Consider the following 22,638-nt stretch of genomic DNA (forward strand, 5'->3'; position numbering starts at 1 on the left):
TCCTCCTTTTGGATTATTCGAATCCTTTGAATTCCACATTAATATATTTGCTGATGAGAATAGCCATTCTTATTGCTCCAGGAAATCAAGGAAAGTCTCTGTGTACAGAGAAGGAGAGGTTGCATGCTGAGTTTAAGAAGGTTTGGGTAACTTCAGATTTCACATTTTATCCAAATGTCTTCATCTCAAGCCTCAGAGTCCTACTTCTTCTCGATGAATGACCTACCTTACTACAAGAGACTTGTCAAGACTGTGTGTTCAACTTGTGTCATACTTTACAACTGAACAGTTAGGTGTGGGATCTGGTCCTCAGTTCTGACTACTTTGCAGGTGCAAGAATAAGAGATTCTTTTAAGGCTGCTATAGGAGCTCTTTAGTTCTATGGCTGCACTTAAGCTACAAATGAAAAGACCCAAGCTTTCTGAATGCATTCCAATATACTCCACCCCAACCTGTGGTCTTTGTAGTCATCATCACTACCTTGTTGTAGCAGCTACTTAATTTTCCAGTCTTGCTATCAGCTAGCACTTTGTCCCAAGCAGCTGCACATAATAATATAAGCCATTTGGTACTTCAATATAGCATGAATTACTACTGCCTCATTATCCACCTTCAGAAATGTGTTCACGTGGATTACACATAAGTAATTCAATCCTAGAATGACATTTTACATAGCCCTATTGTGAAACCTTCCAATGGGAGCATCTATGTTGAGTGTTGTAGAGAGCGCGTTGGAACCATCCAAGAAGGGGCTGACTGGTAGAGACACTGCCATGGAGGAGACTCAGCTACTCCCGCAGACAAAGTCAGAGGCCGAGTGCCATAGGGTGAAAACTTTGCCTATTTCCTTCTCTTTCTCTCCAGTTTTCTACCACTTGCTCCCGTTTGCTCAACCTGCTGGGTGGGTTGTCCAGGGAGCCTGTGTTAGGGCGGTCTTGAGGACACAGAGCAGATTGGGGAAGGGCAGGTGACAGGTCTGAGGGTCAATACACAAACGGTGGACATATCCTCCACTAAGGCGGGTGGCCCACCAGGCAGAGGTAACCTGTGTTAGTTATCGCTGCTGCATAACAAACATCCCCACACATGATGGCTGAGAACAACAAAGACTTCATCGGCCAACGGTTCTGCAGCCGGGTGCGGGTCCCCCATCTTTCAACTGCGGGGTCTCGGAACCTTCCTCTCCTGTGTCCTGTGTCTCAACCTTTTCCGCAGGTGGCTGCAGGCCTGGGGGGCGAGGGCGCCCGCGTGCAGGCCTCTGCCGCGGCACACACAAGGGCTGATGTGGTCGTGCTCGTCCGTCCGCGTGTCTGCGGGCCTCGGCCGGGACGGGTCCCCGCTCCTGCACGACGTTGTCATCCTTCTGGGACCGGGGACCGTGTGGGGCTCTGAGGCTGCTGCACAGAGGTCAAACCGCAGGTGTCGGCTGCTGCACAGAGGTCAGAAATCCTAGCGCGCGCGCTTCTTAAGCAGACTTCTCCCGCCGAAAGCGTGGATCAAGCCGATGCCTTGGAACAGCGCCCCGAAGCCACACGGAGCCCAAAGGCAGCGGCGCGGGGCCACTCTGAGACCGGAACCTTGCGCGCGGGCCGCGGCGGCACGGGGGGACCGATAGGCCGCCGTACGCACGGCCGCGGCGCCGGCGGAAGCGGGGCATTGTGGGACGCGCCCGCGCCGTCGGCGGGTTCCGTGAAAATGGCGGCCTCGTCGCCGGCGGCGCCCGCGCCTTAGCCCGTGGGACGCCGGGGCCGGCGCGCGGCGCGGCGACAGGGGCGGGGCCCTCGGGGCGCGCCCGGATCGGGGCGAGGATGGCGACCCCGGACCAGAAGTCGCCCAACGTTCTGCTGCAGAACCTGTGCTGCCGGATCCTGGGCAGGAGCGAAGGTAGGGGTCGGGGCCGGGGCCGGGGCGAGGGAGCGGAGGCCAGGCGGAGCGGGTCCCGGAGCGGGCCGCATCCACGTCGCCTTCCCGGTGGCAGGCCCGCGCGAGTGCGGACGGGGAGGCCGGCAGCCGCGCATCTGTCCGCTGCTCCGGTGTCGCCCCGGGAGGGCGCCTCTGCGCGTTCCCGGGTCGATGGGGCGTGGGGCAGAGCGCGGGCGGGCCTGTCCCGGTGACACGTTTGTGACCGCGCCGCGGAGGGGAGGGTGCGAGGGGCGGGCGAGCCAGTCGTCGTCCCTTTTCCGTTAGGAAAGTGCAGCGGGCTTGAGCATCACGCGAGGGGGTGCCCGGCTCTTAGCTGCCGCTTTTCCCGCTGCAGAGAGTCCGAGGTGTTTCAGCCGAGCCTGAGGAAGGAGGGAGGGAGGGCGGCCACTGCGGCTGGGGAGGGCTCGGGGACAGGGACGGCGGGCGGAGGCCTTGGGGGTCTGAGCGGGGCCTGCTCTCCCGGCCCTGCCGCGGGCACACTGACTCCCCGCCATCTGACGTTGCTAATCAGGGGAGAAACCAGGTAACTACCTGTTAGTTATGACTTACCCCCTTCAACACCAGTGCTTTCGCTGTAGCAGTTTTCTCCTCCGAGGATAAACCGCACACTCATACATTCCCATTGTAATAACTCAATTTTGAAAGTCAGTCTTTGTGACCTAGAATGATGTTTCTCTACTTGCAAATTTTTTTTACATTGAGGCTCCTTTTGATAGACATGAAAGATTTATCTCTTCGAGGAGGTTGAAATACTTCTCAGCAACATTCTGTATTCTGCCATCTCTCCACTTAGAAATATGTCTAAATTAATAGTAGGTGGACTCTGAGATCCTGAAGGGAGCTTCTGAGTAAAATATATTATGAAGTCCGTTAAAGGTGATGTTCTCTCTGCTATGTTCTGGAGGGCTAGGATTGCACACATTTATGATAAGTCATAATTTCAAATGTGTAGGTATTTAGTAGCTTACCTCGTCTTATCTTTTGTTTGTTCTACCTTAGTGAGCAAAAGATCAATATTAGTTGCTGCCTTTACAATATTTTACGTTAAAAAAATTTCATTAGTGGGCATTTTATCTGAAAACTCCATAGAACATTTCATTAATTACCTCATTTTCTAATGGCATGTTATAAACAATTGATCTTATGCTTTTGTAATATATTGCTTTTTAATAACATGAAATCAAGGCATAATAGACACATTACTTAATTTCATATGAATCAGATTTTCATAAGGTATTTTTTAAAAAAGTTTACACAGTTGGCTTCAAGGGACCATCAGAAGCAAAGCACCTACGTGTGGTGTTGCTTGACAATCTTCAGTTAGTATAATCATTTTTTCCCACCTTTTCCAACTTATAACATCTGTGAATTTGCTTGAAACACATACTGCCAGCCAGTGATAGGAACATCCTGTGTTAATAGCTCTGCCCTCCCAGGAGCACATTTTCTTATCTCTGTGGATAGTCATTATTCCTACCGTTGTAAACAATGTGCTGGATATTAGTGTTTCAACTCTTTCAGAGTCGACAGTTCTTTTCATAACAACTTTGTAATCCTCTAACTATGATGTAAAGAAGAAATAAGGGGGAGTTTATATTAGATAAGTATTTCAACATAAATATTCAGGTGTGACTACAGTACACAGCGTTGGAGTAAGGTGATTGCCCTCACGTGTAGTACTGCTATGAGTACGCTATAAGCTACAAGGATACAAAAGAGTGTTGTCTTGATGACTCAGTGCCACAGTGGTGTTGCTGTTGTTTTCATGATTTTTCAAGAAGGTGAAGAGCCCTTGATGAAGTTCCAAATAATGTATGATCTTCCTTTGATTTTATGATTGTATTCCTGGTCAAATCAGTGTATATTAAATGTATATTAAGACTTCAAAGTTACAGGCTTCATTTGATACTTGTACTTAATAGGTTTATTGTTATTTTAAAATAATATCTAAAAATAGTCTTGGCTAAAATTTCTAATATGGTAACTATGGATAGATGTAACCTACATAAACATAAGTTTTTTGGGGTCCTCAATCTTAAGAGTGTAAAGGAGCCCGGAGACCCAAAAGTTTGAGAAGCACAATCTAGACAAATGTCTTTTTGTATGTTTTCGTTTTAGAGCGTTGCTTTTCAACTACAGCTGTGCGTTGGAATCTTCTGTGATTATACATGAACTTGATAACACTGGTGGCTGTGGGAAGGGGAACTGGTGGCTAGACAGTTGAGGGCAGTAGGCTTTTTTTTACTGTATCTAACATGGCTTTTCATTTTGAACCCTCTAAATTTGATATGTATTCAAAATTAATATTGTGGGCCCCATCTCTAGGGCCACATCTCTGATCCTGTTTCTGTTGGATTTTGGCATTTGAAACATTAAAATATGAAGGTACTTCAAAAAGTTTGTGGAAAAATTGAATTGAAAGATACGAATCCTTCCATGAACTTTCTGAAGACTTGTGACAAGTTATTCTGACCTGCATCTGGAGTTGAGGGTTGCTGGTTTAGGTGCTGTCCTCCTCTACAGAGCTCATGTGGACCCCCCCACCCCCGTCCTATTGTCCTGTCTACCAGCTGAAATATAGATGAGGAGCAGGAAGGCAGAAACCTAAGTCTTAAACAATTCAGCTTTTTCCCCAGCCATTTTTTGAATCTCTAGAAGGCACACAGCTGGAGTTTTTGTTTTCACTTGAGCTGCATTTACTTCTGTGCATCTTTAACCTGAAAATATGTATAACCCTTTCGGGATACAAAGGCAACTGTAGAAGACTTAGAAAGGGTGGAAAAATATAAGGAAGAAAATAAAAACTATCTCTTACTCCTGTGACCCCACAAAAACATTTTAGATTATTTCCTTTTGCTCCTTCTCCTGCTGTGGAGGCATTCACCGAGTGTTTACTGAACACATATTGTGCTGGCCCCGAGAAACTCTGTACGAGTTGGCTTTAGCTGGGAAGGCTGTCTGAGGAGGGGCGTTTACACAGAGAACACAGTGGAGTGATGGAATGAGTCTGGGGAAGAGGCGGGAGAAGGGTCGGGCACTGAGCTGCAGTGAGCTTGTTTTGTTCCAGAAACAGCAAGAACGCACAGTGTGGCCGGTGTATGGCGAGGTAGCTGAGAGAGGCCGGAGGTGCTTCTGGTGGGGGAGCGAGAGACCCAGGTCACCTGGGCTGAGGTCAGGAGTTTGACTTTTATTCCGAGTGTGATCAGGGTTGAGCAGAGCGGTGGTGTTTATGTCTTAAGGGGATCACTCTGACTGCTGTGTGGATAGTTTACTCTAAGGGGGCAGAAGTGGAAGCAGGTGACCAGCTGCTTAGGAGACACTACAGTTGATGGTTGCTGTGGAGGGATCATGTTTGGGATATGCTTTTAGAAATAGAGTCAACAGGATTTGCTAATCTACATAATTGCTTAATAGTCTGCAGATGTCTTTATTTTCCCTCAGTTTTCTATCCCCGTATTTTTGATATGTGGTCGGATGTAAACATTTTGGTCTGAAGTATTTTCCCTCTGCCTGCTTTGAAGCTACTCCTTCGTTACTGATAAGTCTGATGCTCATCTGATTCTTACCTTTTTGAAGTTATATCTGGCAGCTTTTAGGATTTTCTCTTTATCTTTTATGTTCTGAAATTTTGCTATAATGTGTCTAGGTGGGGACTTAAAAGTTTATGTGGATTAACACTTGGTGGTTCTTCAATCTGAGGACTTCTTTTTAATTATAGGAAAATTTTACCATTATTTCTTTTTTTAATTCTTCCTGGTGAATTCTAATTGTTGTTTTTTGTTTGATTTCCCACCTTGCATTTAATTTGCCCTTTAGTATTTCCATTCTGCTGTTCAGCCTTTACAATTTTTATTAGTTTTTTCAAATTTCACAGTTATTTCCTTTGTACTGCTGTTTACCTCTGGCAGGTGTTCTCTATCTGTGTATGTTGCCTGTTCTAGAATGCTGTGTAAATGGAACCATACAGCCTGCAATCAGCCTTTTGAGACTTGTTTCTCTCACTTAACATAATGTGTTTGCGACTCATTTGTGGTGGTCTGCGCATCAGCAGCTCCTTCCTTTTCATCGTGGAGTGTGTTCCATCGTGTGATTGTGCCAGAGTTTAGCCATTCGCCCACTGAAAGACATTTGGGTGGTTTCCACTTTTTGGCAATTATGGATAATGCTGCTGTAAACATTTATGCACTGGTTTTTATGTGAATGTATGTTTTTATTCTCCAGGATAAATACCAACAAGTGGGACTGCTAGGCCATGTAGTAGGTGCATGCTTAACTTTTTAAGAGAGTGCCAGAACCTCTTCCAGGTGCTTGGTTGTTACACTTCTCACTATGTAATGGAGACGAAAAAAGGATTACTCAAAGCACCACGAATGCGATGAGAAGCCTGAAGGGTCTGCACCCCAGCAACTCCCCTGTTAGGAGGAGAAAACTGGGTACAGCCACCATTCAAAGTCAGCTTCTGTCTTTTATTGTAAAGACAAGGAAGTTTCACAAGAAAATTCAGTTGATTGAATCATTTCAAAAGGACACAAGGACATCGGCAGTGTTACAAAAGTTATCTATGGCCAAGTATAGCTTAAACAATGGAAACTAGTAACATCAGTAAAATTGACAATGTGACATTCCAAAGTACAATTTGTGAAAAGCTAACGTTGTCAAACAGGCTCATTATCTAAAGGATAACCTCCCCTTGAGCAAAAGTTACATTCTTATGATAAAATCTAAGTACAGTTATCTCTGAAGTTTCCCCCAACAGACAGCTTGCCCCTAGCAAACACTTTTTTCACATCTTTCCCTTTAGCAATTTTTAGTCTCTTAACAGGATCAGTATGACAACCACCTATTAGCTCTAAAATCATTAAAGTATACGATCCCACACCTAAGCAGTGATTGGAGTTGATTAGATGGGCTGTTGCCTGGCTATCTGTGGGCTGCGGCCCCCTACCTGAGGGCTTTTGCCCTATACATGCATTTACCTAAAAACCCTATTCCAAAATCAAACAGGAATCAAGATTTCTAAGCCTCCACACTTGGTGTCCTCTCTGTCACTCAGCACTGTTGGTGTCTCTTTGTTTTGGCCAATCCAGTATGTGCACAGTGATCTCTCACTATGGGTTTGATTTTCATTTCCCTAGTGATGTTGAGCATCTTTTCTTGTGGGCTTCCCCCCCACATTCATATGTCATTTTGGTGAATTGTCTGTTCAAAGCTTTTGCCTATGTTTTTACTCAATTCTTTTTTTCTCCCCCTTACTGAGTTTTGAGAGTTCTTTATATATCTAGATACAGATTCCTTATTGGACGTGTGTTTTGCAAATATTTTTTCCTCAGTATTTTCATTCTCTTAGATTTTCTCAGTTATTACTTAATGTCCCTTTACTATACAGGGATCCGCTGAGGGACATTACATTTAGACATGTCTCCTTGGGCTCCTCCTGACTCTGATGGTTTCTCAGAGGTTTTTTTTTTTTTTTGGATGACTTTGACAGACTTAAGGATTAAAGGTTATTTTGTAGAGTATCTCAATTGAGATTTGTCTGATATTTTTCTCATTCTTAGACTGGGATTATGTATTTCTGGGAAGAAGATGACAGAGGTCAGGTGTCATTCTGATCACATCGTGGGTACACTCTGTCAGCGTGGTTTGTCACTGGGTGTTGACCTTGACTGCGCGACCGAGGTTGTGTTTGTCAGGTTTTTCACTGCTCAGTTACTCTTCCCCCATTCATGTTGTGCTCTTTGGAAGAAAGTCAGTGTGCACCACTCTCGGTTAAGGAGTGGAGAGTGATGTTTTGTCTGCCTTCTTGAGGATGTAGTACCTACATGAGCTGTTTAGCCCTTGTTATCTTTTATATTTCTGTGGGATCAGCACTGGTATTCCCTCTTTCATTCCTGAATTTGTGTCTTTTCTTGCTTTTCTCATATCACGGGTACACACAGGAGGTCAGGAGGAGCCCATGGAGACATGACAACTAAATGTAATGCTCCCTGGTGGAACCCTGGAACAGTAGAAGGATATTAAGTAATAACTGAGGTAGAGGTTTATCAATTCCATTGCTTTTCTTTTTCTTTCTTTTTGTTTTTCTTTTTAAAGAATCCAGCTTTTGGTTTCATTGATTTTTTTTCCCCTCTGTTTTTGTTTTAAATTTCATTGGTTTATTCAATTATTTCTTAATACGTACTTTGATTTTATTTTGTTTGTTCTTTTTCTAGATTTTATTGCATAAAGTGAGATTATTGATTTGAGATCTATCTAATGAAAACCTTTTATGCTATAAATTTCCCTCTAAGTACTGTTTTACCTGTATCTCACATATTTAGATGTTTTATATTTTCATTTCCATTCATTTTCTAATTTCCTTTGAGACTTTCTTTTTGGTCCATGTATTATGTATTGATTGACTTCCAAATATTGAAGATTTTTCAGATATCATTCTGTTATGGATTTCCAGTTTAATTCTATTAGTGTTAGAGAACATGCTTTGAATGATTTCAATAATTTTGTACTTAATATTTTTTTGTGACTCCCATATTCGATCTGTCTTGATGAATGTTCCATTTGCATTTGAGAAGAATGTATTCCTTCGTTGTTGGATAGACTATTCCTTCATATTAATTAGTTTTAGTTAGTTGATCTGTTGTTAAAGTCTACTGTAATTGGACAGGAGACTGTGTTTGACAGGGATCCCCCATCTGTTATTGTCTATCTTTTCTCTTGGGTTGATTAGTCTCCCACAGAGGAAGTTTGACTCCCAGTGTTCTGGGAAGGAGGGTTGGGGTCCTCGAGTTCAGTCTGTCCTTTTACTTACTGCTCTTTGCTGCCCTGGTGTTCCACCCACACCCTCTTTGATTTTCTGGTGGTGTGGGAGTGGGGAGAGGACCAACAGTCTTCCATCCAGACATCCAGCCAGGCTTCCTTTGGACCTGCTTGCGTCTGCGTCTTGGGAGTATCCAGTTCCTTCCTTTCCTGAGCCTCCCCGGGTCCCCCCTCCCCTCCCCCATTCCCAGCCTAGCAGACATTGAGCTTTCAGGTTGAACAGTCCTCCACCTGCTTCCTGGCTTTTTGCATCTCGTCACCTTCTCTCTGGCACTGTTTCTGCTGTGTTTACTTTGCCCTTGTAGGTTTATGCCTTATTTAAAAACAAAACAAAATTTAAAAAACCCCAACTCCTTTATTCTCAATTTAATGGTATTTTTGGAGTAGAGGAAAACATGTGTTTAAGCCGTCATTATCGAGAAGTGCAAATACAAATTAATTGTCTACTTTAGTTCTATGTCCCACTTCTGGCTTTTTGTGTTTGTTAACTTAGGAGCTTCTCAGAGGCTCTCTTGATCAGGCCTACTTCTCATGTTTCATGTTTTGGGCTGTGACTTTTCCTACTACGTTTTTTTCATGATTGTAAATCCAATTTGTTTTCTGTCTTTGAGGATTTTTCATACTCTCTGGCCTATTGCTGTGTCTTTCTTATAGAACTCTTCTTTCTTTTTTTCTTTCTGTTTTGATTTTTTAGTAACCTTTCTGTCCTCAGTTAAAACCTTGGAACTGGAAGCTTCATCTGATCAAAACTTAACCTGATTGGTAATAATTTGCGTCCTTTTATTTACCTTTCAGCTGATGTAGCCCAGCAGTTCCAGTATGTCGTGCGAGTTATTGGCAGCAACTTTGCCCCAACTGTTGAAAGAGATGAATTTCTAGTAGCTGAAAAAATCAAAAAAGAACGTATGTATTTTTCTTAAATGATGTGTGTTGGCTTTTTTAACTTGTTAAAGCTTAAGAATGTGTGTTTGTGTATATATGTTTAAATGTATGTATATAGTTCCGAAGAACATTTTAATTACAGGTACTACTAAAAATAAGGACAGCTCAATTTTAACATAGTGAAAGATATTTGTTTTGAATACTATTATAATAATGAAGTTTGGTTTTAGAGTGTGAGGAAGATAAAAGGGCTTATAATCACTTTCTGCTTCTTATATGATTTGCAGTATTTAATATTATACGCCTTTTGACCAGATAACATAGGACATCATCTTGGCAGCAAAAAACTCTTAGTGAATCAAATATTATTTCTATTCATTGTTACCATCCAAACTTATAGTACTTTAGAACTTATGTGATCATTTTAATTTTGAGATGGTATTTAAAGTCTTCTTCAGTGTTGGTGCCTTAGAGAGGGAAGTGTTTCATTTGTTAGCACTGGTTTGTCAGAGTGCTACCTGGTTGTGTGCAGCAGGCTCTGCTGCCCCTCTTCACCTCTGGAAGGTCTGAAGGGTAGCTTGGCTTAGAGCAGGAGGCAGCCCCGTATAAGAGTTGCTGTTATCCTGGGGGAAGGGTGCTTCTCCCTGGTAGTCACATCTCCAGTCCTCACAGTTCTCTGGGCTGTCTGAGACAAGCTCCAGGTGGATGTTTACTGTTGGACTGGAGAAGAGGCCTGCCATGATAGGTACATTCTCCCCGCTGGGGCCTAGCTATTAAATTGCCCAAATTAGCTGGACTTCAGCCTTGTGTCTGTGGGTTTTGGTAAACTGGTAACAATACCTTCTAGGAAATCCATTCTTTATGGCATAGTGTCCCACCCCTAGCTGTTGCATTGTGAACTGTGTCTGGCCAGTGGTCCAGATGCATGCCATGTTTCAGAGTGGCTTAGCTAGGCTAGATGTGAGTCAGCTGGTGATGGAGTCGGGGGTGTGCTTGTGGGGAATTGGGCCTGGCCTTAGTTGACTTTGCTTGTTTAGGACTTGGTTAGTCCTAAACATATGAATCTGAAATGTTCCGTCTGCTGATACATTCAGAGCTTTGGTGTTACTCGGTGTGCTTGAGTTATTTAAGGTAGAGGGATAAATATTTAACCTGCTATTAACCTATTAAAGTTTTTTTCATTTCATGTCTATAAAACTGAGTGTAAGAACACTGTACTCTTCTCTTGAACCCTAAACCATTTTGCATTTTAAATGATTACTGAGAACCCCAACTATTAGGTACTATGTTAGCAGATGATTCCCTCTGTGAATTTACATTTCATCGCCTCATGGTGAGCTTATTACATGTATAAGTAATAGCTAAAATTAAAACATGTTTAAACTCAGAATTATAGAACTGGAGCTGCATTGTTGCAGTGGGTATTCAAGGAAGTCTTGGAATTTTTTTTTTAAGAAGAAACTGGAGCTATGTACAGTTTGTGTTTCCTGTGTGTGTCTCTGTGTTTGAGACTTAGGCTGTTCTCTGTGGACTCAGTGACCTCTTCTGCGGTGTTCCCAGCAGGTGTCCACTGGCTTTCCTCGGTGCCTCCAGGGTGCCTAAGGTCCTCTCATGTGATGGCCACTGTTGAGCTGTCATATTTCATGACTTCTTCGACATTTGAATTTTGATTAAGTTTGTATATTATGTTAGTTGGGTTATGGTAGCTCAGCCCTCTGGAATAACACAAAAAAGTTAATTTTCCATTTTATATGGCTGATTTCAAATATAAAATGCTAGTGTGTTTTATATTGAAAGAAATAGCAAAGGTGATCATTTGTGACAAAACTTAACGCCTCCTGGTTCTTTAATTTTCACACTGGCAAGTGGTATACATAGTAATTCAAGATTTGTTTTGCTTTGCTTAGTAATTTAGTAGATAAAACATCACTTACATGTATTTGTAAATATTGTTTGCATTTTTATTCTTTATTTACTATTGTTGTCCCGTAATTATATTACATCTATGAATTATTGTCAATTTCATTTTCTGCAAAGAACATCACTTAATTTATTGGTTGTATTTCTTTGGAGTACATTTATATATATTTTAAAAATAAATTATATTTAATTGTAAATGTATTAATTTTGTTGTATACACTTCATATAATACATTTTAGAGATAGCTTTACTTTCTATATAAGAAGAGTTGAAAGTACAGTTATGATTAGGACATGTAATCTCTGGTATGTGATTAGTATGTGATGTCAGAGTCCTTTCCTAGCTGACGAAATGAAAAAGTGTTGGCTATAAAATCAGTCGTTTTCTTTTTACAAGTGAATTAGAACATGTAAGCCTAAATGGATTGCATGATGAGATTTTAATAAAGTCATACTACTAAAATGGAATAAACACAAAGATTCATTGGAGAGTAGTGAAGCTATGAGTTAGCTTTTAAAAGTGATACCTTTTCTAGTAGGTGTGGCCATTTCTTTGAGAGGCACCTGTGCACAGACGGTGTGTGCAGTGTTGCAAACTGAGCACGTGGGTCTCTTCCCTCAGAACCCGAATATGATCTGTAGCTTCTCCTTCTTTGTGGAACAGAACATGGAATGAACTTCTCGTTTGTTACAGCTGCTTTCAGATAATTTGTGAGGGTAGCTGGAGCATTGAAAGACATTTATGAAAAAAATGAGTTCGTGGATGAAAACTGATAATCTATTTTTGATATTTATTTTGAAACAATTATTTACTATTACATTTTATACTAAAACAAGATGAAAAGTTGCTGTGTATCTTAACAAAAATCTTTGGAATGTGTAGTTTTTAAGTCAAACTGTTATGAATGTTTACTTTATTGCACTTTGAACCCATGATTCCACATATATTTTTACTTTTCATCCCTCTGGCTGCCATTTTTAACTAAACTGATGATGCTTCCCCTCACTGTTTATTATTTGTAGACAGATCTAAACGATCCTAACATTTCTATCACGTTACCTAATTTTCACATAAACTCTTTGATCCCAGCCTGGTATTTTCCATGTTTTATAGAAATGAGAGGTTAAGCGAATTGACCAGACACATACAGCTAAAAGGTCACTCGTTGTCTGGTTCTTTTTGCTCTTAAGTTCCGGATTCTTTTTAGCATTTCAGAGTTGTCTGTTGTTATAGATGAAATAGCATCATGAAAATGAATTTTGGTGTATGTGATTAACATGATTATTTTCTTTTCTAACTTTTCAGTTATTCGACAAAGAAGAGAAGCAGATGCTGCTTTATTTTCAGAGCTCCACAGAAAGCTTCATTCACAGGTATGGAGCATGTGTTCTGAAAGTCATTCCACTGGTTAGTGACGATGTTACAGTGGCCTGGGAACATCTGAACATCTTTTGTGGTGTCACGTTAAATTTTTCTGTAATTGGTAGTTGCTCTTATTTTTTATTTTTATTTTTTTAAATTTTTAAACCATTTATTTATTTTACATTCTAGGATGTTGTTGTGGTGCAGTTTTGGGGAAGGCGGGGAGGAGAGAGACAAGGGTGGGAGGTAGGGGCGCGGCCGGCGGTCGGCCAGCATGGGGATCTGAACTCGTGACGTTGCTGTTGTAGACTGTTCTCTAGTCAGACGAGCTGCCTGGCCAGCCTCGTGATTGCTTTTAATTGTAGGCCGTGCTTGCTTTTTTAAGAGCGTCAATATTAGCTGTAAGTTTTAGTTGGGTTTAATGCTACATTGCTTATAAAGATGAAGGAAGATACATTGGAAAGTGATGAGACATTGGTACATTTGTAGCACAGTTGTCTTAGTTGCGTAGCAGAAGCCTTGACTTGTCCACATGTACAGCAAGTGCTTGTCTCACCAGTATGCTGTTTGTTGGGTCCTAATTTGTACTACTATAGTGAAAAACTAAAAAACATTGATTTTGAATGCTTTGCTATTGGATGTTGATCCTTGAAAATGAATGGTTTTGCTAACCTGGTATTTCTATAAAAGACTTGTGGCCAGCTTGTATGCTGACAAATTAATTGGATCATAGGGTGAGATTTTTGTGATTTCTGACTGTGAACTTAGGAACTAGGAACTTAGTTCATTCAGCTTTCTCCCTCCTTTTGTAGAGAAGAAAGTGAATCCAGAGAGGTTTAGTGCGTTGCTCAACAAGTATTACAACAATAAAAATCACTGAGTTGGGCCTAATGCTGCTAGTAATTAAACTCATATTTTCCAAGTCTTCTGCTCTGTTTGTATATTGTGCCCTTAAAATGAGCTTAAATTTATTTACTGACCATTTCGACTCCTTAATTCAATTTGATTTACTTGGATCCACTGTTTTAAGTATGTTTTTCCTTTTTTGATAATATTTACAAAGTAAGAAATAGGAACCCTTTTTTGTACATCCGTTTCTAGGCAAATCATTTCAGACTGCTATATCATTGCTTTTCTTAAATCTTTATTCATTTTTAAAGACAACCTTTTCTATACCTTGAGTGTTACAAAGATTTGCTTATTGGATATCACATTTCTTGATGCTTAGCTTTACCAAGATCTCAAAAGGGAGAATTTCATTGAATAAAAGCTGTTGTGTCTGTTAATATTGGCCATTGGGTGAGAACATATTTAGAAACTTTGTAATTTAAAATGGTTGTTCTCCAAAATTTTTTTTGGAACTCTATATGTTAATTCTTAAACATCAGTGTTTTAAAAGTGGCTGGCTTCCTAGAGCTGGGCCAGAAAACTAACCTGGTTGGTTTTTTTTTTTTCATTGCATGGCTGAAGCACAATGAAAAATATTAGGAAACAATAATATAACACTTTAGTAACTAAACAAAGTAGAAAAATAGATACAGATTGGTAACCATTCCATCTTTTTGCTAAAAATATCTAGTTTCTCAGAAGTGCAAAGGTAGTCGATATTATTGTGTCCTTTTGTCCTGCGTGCTGTGCTGTGTGTGCCATGGGGTGGGAGGTGGAAGGTGCAGTTTACTGTTTGCTGTTGTTGCTTTCACACCTAGAGGAAGGAGTCAGGGAGCGGAGGGAGGGTCCAGGTAGGATATGGAGGTGTTAGGGAAGGTGCCCTGGTATTCATGAACTGGACCCTGAGGTGTGGCCAACAAAGAAACTCTGAGAGTGCAGCTGGGACTGATGAGATGGGGGCTGGAGTGATGAGGGAAGGTGAGTGGTGGGTGGCAACATTGGGAGCGCCGCGTGTGCTGGGCGCTCTTCAGATGTTCTATAGGTCTTGTGTCCTAATATGTGTTTCTACATTTAAAATCCAGTTTATGCACTTTTTAAAAAGTTTTATATGTGAATTGAGGGTCTGGTTTTCAGAATCTAAGGTAGCGGGTCTGAGGTGAGTTAGAAAGGTTAGAGCACCTGTGCTGGCAGAGCTGCTGTGGTGGTTCTGTTTGCTCCCCCAGCTCTGTCTTCTGCACTTTCTGCCCTGCTCTGTGCTCCGGAGGGCTGATGGGTATGTGCTGCGCCCCGGGCTCACATGGACGGGCTCGCACACAGCATGAGACTGCAAGTAGCAGGAACGAAGTGGGGCTGTTGACTTCCCCACGGCCAGGCAGCAGTGTGGCAGTGGCTCAGTGGTGCCCGCAGGTCCTGCGGACAGGCCCTCCCTGTGTTGTTCCCTCCCTGGGCTCTGGGGATGCCATCTCCAGCCCTGCTACCTCAGGCCTAGGAGCAGCGGTGGCACCTTGCTGAAGGTGCTCCTTGGCTGTGCCACCCTCTCATTTCCCTGTTCCTGCCCCTCCTCGGCACACATTTAAGCCTCCATTAAACACTCTTCAGCAGACTGATCATATAAAAAGTGGTGCCTCCCCCTTGAGATACGTTGCTTGCTAATTTTTTGTGCACAATTTTGCTTGGTTTTGGAGCTTTCTCCACTCTTCACCCCATAAACATCTCTTCTAAAATCAGAACCGAGCTGTTTAATCCAGTACCTCCTTATTGCACAGGTTGGACTTTCCTGCCGTCTTTCTCTGCACCTGCTGGTCGTCTGGGTTCCTTAGGAAGCTCCCACGGGGTCTTACAACTTGGCATCTTGAGAACTGAAAGGAGCGTGTTTTGTTTTTCTTCTTACTGCATAGCTGGACATCCATTCGTATCCACACCCACACAACCTGCTTTTTCTCTGTGTTCTCTCTTACGGAGAATGATATACTGTTCATCTATTGCCCCAAGCTGGAAACCTGGCTGTTGTCTTGACTCCCTGAGTCTGATTGATTACCCCTCTCAAGTAAGCCTCTCTTTTGTCCCACGGAATCAGGCAGACCTTGGTTTGAGTCCTGGCAGACAGCTTGGTGATTTGGGTAGGTTATTTAGGTCTGATTGTCTTTGTTTCTCTTATTTATAGAATAAAGAAAATAAGTCCTGTCATCGGATTATGTGATGATGACAGGAGATACGTATGTAACGTGCTTAGACCCTGTAGGCCATCTTTAAGTGGCAGCTGCTGTTACTAACTGACTCCTTGCTCACACGGAAGAGACATGGGAGCTGGTAGAGAGAGCGTCACTGGAGGTGGGCTGACTGAGGTGGACGCCTTGGTCCTGTGCCTTGGTCCTGTGCTGCGTGAGACTGAGCCTGGGAGGCTCTATGCTGCTCCTAAGTGGTCACCAGGGCTACGTGATTGGCATCTATTCGGCTCACTGAATGCACTTCAGCCCCTCATATTTCCCCCCTTCAAATGACCGCAGTTGCCCTTGGTGCTCTCTGTGTCTTGTTTTGTCCATTGTTACTGGAATGATGTTGTCACTGCCCACAGGAAATCCTTCAAAGGCTTCCTGCTGTTTTCAGTTTAAAGTCCAAGTTTCTTGGTACAGTGTCTAGCTCCCTTTCTTCTGTTTTTAGCTTCTGTTCTGACTCCTTGCTTCAGCCAGATTGGTCCATACACAGCTCCCTTCCTGGCCTTTGCACAGCCCATCCTGCTGAGACTCGAGCCCCACCAGGAGTCCTGCCATGAGCTGCGCAGTGTTGCTTGTCCTGCTTGTCCCACTTGTCCTGCTTGTCCTGCTTGTCCCACTTGTCCTGCTTGTCCCGCTTGTCCCGCTTGTCCCACTTGTCCTGCCGCGTCTGCCGTTCATGGGTCTGAGACCACATCGGGCCTGGGCCTCCTCCTTGTCCTTGTTGCCCAGCTGGGGAATTGATGAGTTTCTGAAAAAGTCTGTAAATCAATTTTTAAACTTAGACAATAATTTAAATACCTGGGATGAGCTTACTCTTTAAAGAAAGTTTCAGGGAATGTTTTGTATAATGAAAAATTTGCAAAATGTAAACAGCCATCTCATAATTTGCTTTGTAAATAAAGGTATTTACGTGCACCAGCCTGTGCACTGGTGGTAAGGCTGCGTGGATAGAGCGCTGGGTAGATCTGGTATTAAAGCACACTGCGGTCTGTCTGCTGCTGTGCTTTTGAACCAGGCTGTTGGGATAAACAATTGGAATTTAATGAAATCTGCATCACAACCCTTACATAGAAACCTAGGGGTTGGTTATCCTGACAACTAAGTGCTTCAGAACCACATCTTGAGTTTAGGCATACATGATGTCAAGACTAACTCTTGCACTTTAAAATTCTTCGTTTTAAAATACTCTGTTTTGTGACCTAAATAAGACATTGACAAAGGAAAAAAACTTTTCCATATTTTATGATGACATTTGTCTTATAATTACTGTGTTTGGGAAGTTATAAGAATTATTTCAGGGGTACAATACTGTTATTCAGGAATAAGGCAGTTAAAAAAACTTGTTTTTATTAGGGACTTTGGAGTTAATCTACAGAGGCTGAAGGACCCAAGGGTAATGATCACTTAAGAACATTATTTCCAGCTTTCTGATGGATGGTGCTTTTTACAGTGCTTGAAACGAACACAGTTAACATGTGAATTTTAAAATGCATTTCTATTTTGGAAATAAGTATAATTTAGAGGAGAGGAAAATAAAACTGGAGAGTAGCACAAAATAATCTTCTTTTAATATGAACTTTCTTTCTAAACAGGGAGTTTTGAAAAATAAATGGTCAATACTCTACCTCTTGCTGAGCCTTAGTGAAGACCCACGCAAGCAGCCAAGCAAGGTGAGCAGCTCTGTGTGAGCAGCTTAGTTTTAGTGTCCTTTGTTGGGACAGTAGTAGCAAGTTTTGACAGGAATCGGTTTCTGCAGCTAAGATGATCATATGAGAAGAGAAAATGCTTGTCTAGTCTTGGAAGGTCAAGAGATTTTTTTTTCTTTTTTGAAGGGTAATTTTAGTTGGTATGCAGTTTCCCTAAGATGTTTGTCATTGTTGTATTATTCAGATTTGACGATGTGTGATTAAGTAGAGATAAATTGTCAGTTTCCAAAACGTTTACTTTGAAAAGTTACTAATGTAAGCACAGATGGGTAATTCTTTATGAACTAGAAGGTCCTTTAAGAGTTTCTCGCGCTTTAAATTATCATTATGAAAATGCATTACTGTAATGCCAGTGAGACTTTGTGTTGTCCCTCAGTTTAAGTTTTTGTCCTGGACAGTGTTTGAAAGAGCGATTTGGCTGCTCTGTTTTACAAAGAGTCTAGTCTAATAGAGTATTTCACGGCAGATGTTTGAGTGACAATAAGTCGAAGAATGTGAATCAAAGAGTTATGTTTATCTCTAAGGCCTTAGTCTGAGCAATGAGCTTCTCTTATTTTGTAATAATGCCAAACTAATTTATTGTTTAATAAGTATGGAATTCAAATCTAATTACAGCAATAGAAGGAAAATCTGAATGTATATAATCTGTAGATTTGGTGAGACTTGTGTAGTTTCACGTCTCTGTATTCCTTATCCATTTTTATTTGTTTCCAGGTTTCTAGTTATGCTACTTTATTTGCTCAGGCATTGCCAAGAGATGCCCATTCCACTCCCTACTACTACGCCAGGCCTCAGACTCTCCCGCTGAACTACCAGGATCGAAGCAGCCAGTCAGTGCAGGCCTCCGGCAGTCTGGGCAGCAGCGGCATCAGCAGCATAAGCGTGTATGCCCTCAACGGCCCAGCCCCAACACCACAGACTCTCCTTTCGGGGTAACACCACGCTGGCACGCACAGATTCTTACATGGTAGCAACAGAAGCATCCTTGGGCTTCTAACCAGGCATTCGGTGTACACTGACAGTATGGTCAGTGCCTCGTATGTGCCGGGCACTGTGTCCGACATGCTGTGTCTCAGGGGTTACTCTTCCTCATTCCTGTGTGACACTAGGATTCTTTCCACTGTTTAGTCAGAGGTGGCTCTAAAGAGTTTTGGCCAGCTCTTCACCTGTCATGGGAAATGCACATGAGCAAAGGGCCCAGTTGAAAGCAGGATGCATAGAGCCTTTTGTCTGGAGGTAACCCATCTGCGTTTCTCTGGCCGTATCCAAGGGGATTGGTTCCAGGTCCCCCTGTGGATGCCAAAATCCAGGGTTGCCCAAGTCCCTGATGTACACTGGTGTCTACGTCTAACCTGTGCACATCCTCCCTAAACTTTAAATCATCTCTGGATTACTTGTAATACTTGATACAGTGTAAATGCTATGGAAATAGTTGTAATGCTGTATTTTATTTTAATTATTTTTTATTGATGTTTTAAATTTTATTTATTTGTTTTGAACATTTACAATCCACATTTGGTTGAACCCGTGGATACGGAGGGCTGACTATATTCTTAGATTTTATCTTTCAGTCAGTATTGGCCACTTCATTAATGTATGTTTTCCTCATCGGATCCTTTAAAAAAATTAATAAGAAAAAGAAAATAAGGTTGAGAATCTTCAAGTGCCGAGATCTTCAAACTAAGGATTATGACATCTTAGTTCATGTGAATTAAGATGATGAAATGTGGGAATGCACAGTGAAGATGTTACTTCCTTTGTAGTGTAACATGCTGTCAAATGTAATTATGTTTTAAGGGAATATGGAATTTATGGTTGAGAATAAAGTAGGTGCCAGTGTCATTAATGGGACTTTAGAGCTCTGGATTTTTTGGTTAAATACACATTTCTCTGTTTAGATAAGCGGGTAGTTTTGCTTTTTGCTGTAGTTGATACCTGGGAATTGCATTAAAGCAGATTATCATGAAGTGATATTTTTCCATAACAACAGTGACCAAGGATTTGGCATCAAATAAATGATGATTTCCACATGAGCATAATAGAGTTATAAATCATTCTGGGAGTTAGAAAATTAAGTTCAAGGTATTAGAAAATAGAATGTGTGTACCATACACATGGGTTATCAGTGGGGTTTAGTGTTCTATAAAAAGAAATGTAAAGCATTTAAAAACAGTGCTTGACAACTTTGATCTAAAACTCATATTCTGGCTAAAAGAGTAAACTGACATTCTCATTTTTTCTTTAGAATTTGAGAATTTGTAATAATTATTGTCATGATACTAAAAAGCTGTATAGGGAACTTTGAAGGGAAATGGTCTTTTAGAATCATTCTCTTAAATTTAGAATTATGCTCAAAGATATAGTTTCAGTAAATGTTGTTATTGACTTTCTTCCCATTGAAAATAGAGTAAAATAAGGACTTTCCAGCAGTTTTCCTCTCTTCTCTTTTACTTTATGGGTGCATTGTAGGTCCACCAATATTGCACCAGTACTAAATCAGAGCTCTGGCACCTGAAATTAACAGTGTAGTTGAGGTTCTTGTTTTTGTGTTTTGCAGTCCCAGGAGGTGATATTTTTGTTTCAGTTGACAAAGCACGTATTATTAGAAATCAGCTATCCGATTATTAGATTTTCAAAAGGCAGCTCTAACCTGTTCTCAAAATTACCAGAGAACTATCTTGACTTCGAATGTGCATTTGCCTTGGGTTTTATGCGTTTGTATGTTTTTGAAATTAATTGAAAGTTACAGTATTCTTTTTCACAGTGAGCACTGTCAGAGTATCTTCGGGGTGGGAGGTGAGTGAGGACAGGCAAGGGGGTGGGTGCCGTAAATGCCGTCCCCGGTCAGTCAAGCTGGCGAGGGAGAGGTGTGCAGTTAGAAGTTAAAATCAGCAGAGAGCATCAGAGTGGTTATCGGCGGGTCGTGTGTGTAAAGAAAGGTCAAGTAGTTTTTGACGTGTAGGGAGGAAGCAGTGCGGCAGTTGGCAGTTCTGCTGTGTTAGGTGCAGATGCTGGGCTGAGGATACCAAGGAGCCCTGGACAGTTCCAAGGGACTTGAGACTGATTGCTGTTGATATATTTGGTTATGGTAAAGTCATGGTGTCACCTGTCTCAGATTTGTAAATTCACGTAATTCAGTATGCTAACATAAGAAACATTTCTGTGAATAGCTGGGTTATTTGGAGATAATAAACATTGCTTTCTTCTTTTAGACAGTCTCATCAAGCTCCAGGAGTAGGAGACTGCCTTCGACAGCAGTTGGGGCCACGTCTTGCATGGACTCTCACTGCAAATCAGCCTTCTTCACAAACCACTACCTCAAAGGGTATCCCAAACACCTTTTCTCGCAATGCGACAAGGTCAAGGAGAGAAGGAGACACAGGTGGTGAGTGAGGATCTGTTTTAACATAGCTTTTCTTTGAACTATTAGAATTCATCCTTCCCTTATTTTAAAATACTGATCAACGATCCCACTTAACACCTGCAACCCCTTATGGGGTCTGTCTTTTCACCTCGTGTCACACTGATCTTTAGTTCCCGGTGCCATCTGCTCTTTGGCTCTCTGTCCCTGTTGTCTCCTCGCTCTGTACCTCTCTGCTCTGCTCTCCCTCGTCCTGTTCCCTTTCTCTGGCTTTATTCTGTCTGCCTTCCCGGGAAAGCCTCTAAGGCTGGGTCAAGCCCCCTAGTAAAGGTCACCTTCTTCCACCACAGCCTGACTTCTGTGGAGGGGCTGCGTCTGTCATGTTCAAGGTTCCAGCGCTTAGCAGGGCACTGTAACACTGAAGAAACTTATTGAATATTTACTAGATAGTGAAATGATTACCTTGTTGAAAATTTTAAAGGCATGCCGGATTCCAAAAGGAAGTTTGCATTTCTTTCTTGAGAACACAACAAATGGCAATGCTTGAAACACAAGGGTCCTGAAAATAGAAGAATTGGTTTTACTGTAGGTTCATAATCTGTTGACTTTGAAATTGCTCTAGATGTTACTTGTCCTTGTGTAGAATGCAAAGATGAGGAGTATCTTTTAGAACTGTGAGGACATCCTGGAGCCCGTAACCCTCTGCAGCCATCTCCAGCATCTGCACAACACTGTCTGTCACTGTGTGTAGCTTGCACGTACCTGCCTCTCTGTCTGTCCACAACAGCCAGACTGTTGTGGGTGACATCTTTGCAAGCCAGCTCTAGACTGGGTCAGAGCATTGTTCTGTGCTTACTTTTTTTATGTGCTGTGACTCCTTATCCGTAGCCAGTGCTTTCAAAACAGTGTATTCTGTACAAAGCTAAGAGATAAAGTGGACTTCAAAAATATACTTGATTAATCCAAAAGAATCAGGAGAGGAAGTACAAAGGAAGAAAACAGTGGGACAAATAGAAAACATGCGGCAGTCTGTAACTTTAAACCCAGATGTGTTAGTATTTACATTAGATGTATAAACAACAGTTTAAAAGAGTTTTTTTAAAAAAAATTCTATTCAGACAATCATGTGTTGCTTATGAGAGATACATTTTAAATATAAGGACACATATAGGTTGAAAGTAAATGGGTGGAAAAACATACGCCTTATAAACCCTAACCGTAAAGATGCTGTGGCTGCGTTAATATCATAGCAGACTGCAGTGGTACCAGGGGTGGAGGGATGAGTCATAGCAATGAAGGGTCAGTTCTTTTGGAAGACATGATAATCTCAAACCTGTATTAACCTACCAGCAGAGAGCTTCAAAATGCAAAGAGTAAAACTGACAGAACTGGAAGGAAAAACAAACAAACCCGTGATTATATGGGAGTACCTCAAAGCATTTGTGGAAAAATAGAATTAATTTTTCCATGAACATTTTGAAGTACCCTCGTAGTTGGATATTTCAGGTTCCCTCCCTAAGTTGTTGATAGAATAAGTAGACAAAAACAGTCAATAATTATATGT

At 41.8% G+C, this 22,638-nt stretch overlaps 1 protein-coding gene across 1 annotated transcript in view; it reads left to right on the plus strand.

Annotated features, from left to right (window-relative positions):
• The first annotated feature begins 1,751 nt into the window (after nucleotides 1–1,751).
• TUBGCP3 (tubulin gamma complex component 3) overlaps nucleotides 1,752–22,638 on the plus strand; it is a 74,858-nt gene continuing 53,971 nt past the window's right edge. Inside the window, exons 1-6 of the mRNA XM_063102200.1 lie at nucleotides 1,752–1,884; nucleotides 9,535–9,642; nucleotides 12,847–12,914; nucleotides 17,600–17,677; nucleotides 18,428–18,645; nucleotides 20,926–21,098. Coding sequence (XP_062958270.1) covers nucleotides 1,809–1,884; nucleotides 9,535–9,642; nucleotides 12,847–12,914; nucleotides 17,600–17,677; nucleotides 18,428–18,645; nucleotides 20,926–21,098 — 721 coding nt within the window. The 5' untranslated portion in view covers nucleotides 1,752–1,808. The remainder of the gene's footprint in view (nucleotides 1,885–9,534; nucleotides 9,643–12,846; nucleotides 12,915–17,599; nucleotides 17,678–18,427; nucleotides 18,646–20,925; nucleotides 21,099–22,638) is intronic.

Source organism: Cynocephalus volans, chromosome 7 (genome assembly GCF_027409185.1).
Source record: "Cynocephalus volans isolate mCynVol1 chromosome 7, mCynVol1.pri, whole genome shotgun sequence".
Lineage (NCBI taxonomy): Eukaryota > Metazoa > Chordata > Mammalia > Dermoptera > Cynocephalidae > Cynocephalus > Cynocephalus volans.